A 1,838-nucleotide genomic window follows, 5' to 3' on the forward strand; every position below is an offset into this window, starting at 1 on the left:
AAGTACTTTGTTGCAGGCCGATGGACCATGTTCATCTTTAACCTTTGCCTCTGAAGACAGAAGACAAGTAGGTTAACTAAGTTTGCCAGATATTTCTTCATTTCCCATTTTCTAAGCAGTGAAGAAGAACTTAGAAAACGCTATTTAAATTTTGGCAATAAACATACCTAATGGAGTTTTAAATGGTATTTAAATTATGTCTAAAGAGAAATTTAAAAAAAATTTTTAAAAAAAAAAAAAAAAAAAAAAGACAAAAAAACCACTTTTAAGCTTCCAAAAAATAGAAAAAGAAACAAAAAAAAAAGTGTTAATTACAGCCAAACCTTGCTTAGAAGAACTCCTGACTAAAGACAAACACCTCAGACAATTAACTGGTTGGTCCTAAATTGACCCTTATGTTCCCACAAGATTGTTACATGGAATAGCTGGATTTTATTTATTTATATATTTATTTATTTATTGGTCCTAGTGAGTTCTTGCCTCCAAGGTTGGTCCGTATCTCACATTGCAATAGACCCTTAAAGTCTTGTACGGCTTCTTTTCTTTTATTCCCTGCCCACCCCAACATCTTTGCACTTATCGGCTTTCCAGACGAATAAAAGTTTGCTCCAGTCCTCACAGAGGAGTTAAACAGTTTTGTCCTTCATTTATTCAAATGGAATTAAAAAAAAAACCCAACCAAAAACGGTCCATTTCTTTGCAATTATTATTATTATTATTATTATTAATAAAGAAAAATAAAACTCTGTCTTTTTTTTCCTTCTCTTAGAAGTCGGGAGATTTCGAAGCAAGGGGACATGCAGTCACAATGAACAGAGTTCCTAGTGGCTCAGCAGGCACTTCGGGAACTGGCATAGCACTCCATTTTGGGGGGTGGGGGGGTGGAGGGAGGGTTGTGTTTTTTTTAATTATTAATTTTCCTCTTCGTTCCTTCATTTTAGTGCATATAGTTTTGGGAAGACCTGAAAGACTCTTAGCATCCTCTAAGGCCTTGTCAGGGTTGTGTAGACAGGCTGGTCCCAGCTAGCCGTGGGGCTGTGAGAAGGAGGGATGGACAAGCCGTTCAGGATCGGCGTGGCGTAGGGGCGGCGGGAGGAATGGAAATACGGATACTGGTAAATGCTGGAGGCATAGCCAGGGTAGGGGTTGTAGTAGTTAGAGCTCTGGAGGTCTGTATAGTCGCACTGGGAGCTGGAGAAAGAAGCAGCAGCTGTGGCGGAGGACGCCGTGGTGGCGCACGCCTGCGAGCTGTAGGAGCTGTAGTCGGAGTGAGCCGGCGAGCCGTGGGACTGGTCGCTGTAGTGACTGGGGCTGAGCTGCTCCGTTTTGATGTGTGGCCTCTGCTGCCCGGTTTCGTTGGACGAAGGGGAAGCCGAGGACGGGCTCTTGTGAGTCCAAACTTGGGCCGCTCCGCCGCTGCCGGCAGCCGAATGGGAATACGACGTGCCATAAGACCCTGCCGAAGAGTTCTGCCCGTGGTCAGCTGGCATGGCAGAGTGGCCATTCAAGGGCAAATACTGGTCGAATTCATGGACGTCAAAGGTCTCCATGTTGTTAATGACCTCGCTGCTCAGTTCGGAGATGTCCACGTTGCTGAAATCGATGTTCTGGCGGCCGCTCTCCGCTAAGCGGCGCCCCTCGTGTTTCAGCTCTTGCTTGCTCCCGTGATGGAGGTCCGTTTTGGGTGTGGTAGGTGGGGTGGGTGGTCCATGAGTCTGCCCTGAAGACAAAAAGGGAAAGCCCGTTTTTAGAATCAAAGTACCCGATTCCTATTTGGAGGCGGGGGAAGAGTGGGTTAATTAGTTACAGGTACAAAAAAAAAAAAAAAAAAAAAAAAA

The 1,838-nt window shown here is 44.7% G+C and overlaps 1 protein-coding gene across 1 annotated transcript in view; it reads right to left on the bottom strand.

Moving 5' to 3' along the window:
• Positions 1-750: 750 nt before the first annotated feature.
• Positions 751-1,838, bottom strand: part of SOX8 (SRY-box 8) — a gene marked incomplete at its 5' end in the record, with an annotated part of 4,986 nt that continues 3,898 nt past the window's right edge. Inside the window, one exon of the mRNA XM_019512577.1 lies at positions 751-1,720. Within this exon, the coding sequence (XP_019368122.1) occupies positions 984-1,720 (737 nt within the window). The remainder of the gene's footprint in view (positions 1,721-1,838) is intronic.

This window comes from Gavialis gangeticus, unplaced genomic scaffold, assembly GCF_001723915.1.
Source record: "Gavialis gangeticus isolate Ggan-Ray unplaced genomic scaffold, GavGan_comp1, whole genome shotgun sequence".
In the NCBI taxonomy this organism is placed as follows: domain Eukaryota; kingdom Metazoa; phylum Chordata; order Crocodylia; family Gavialidae; genus Gavialis; species Gavialis gangeticus.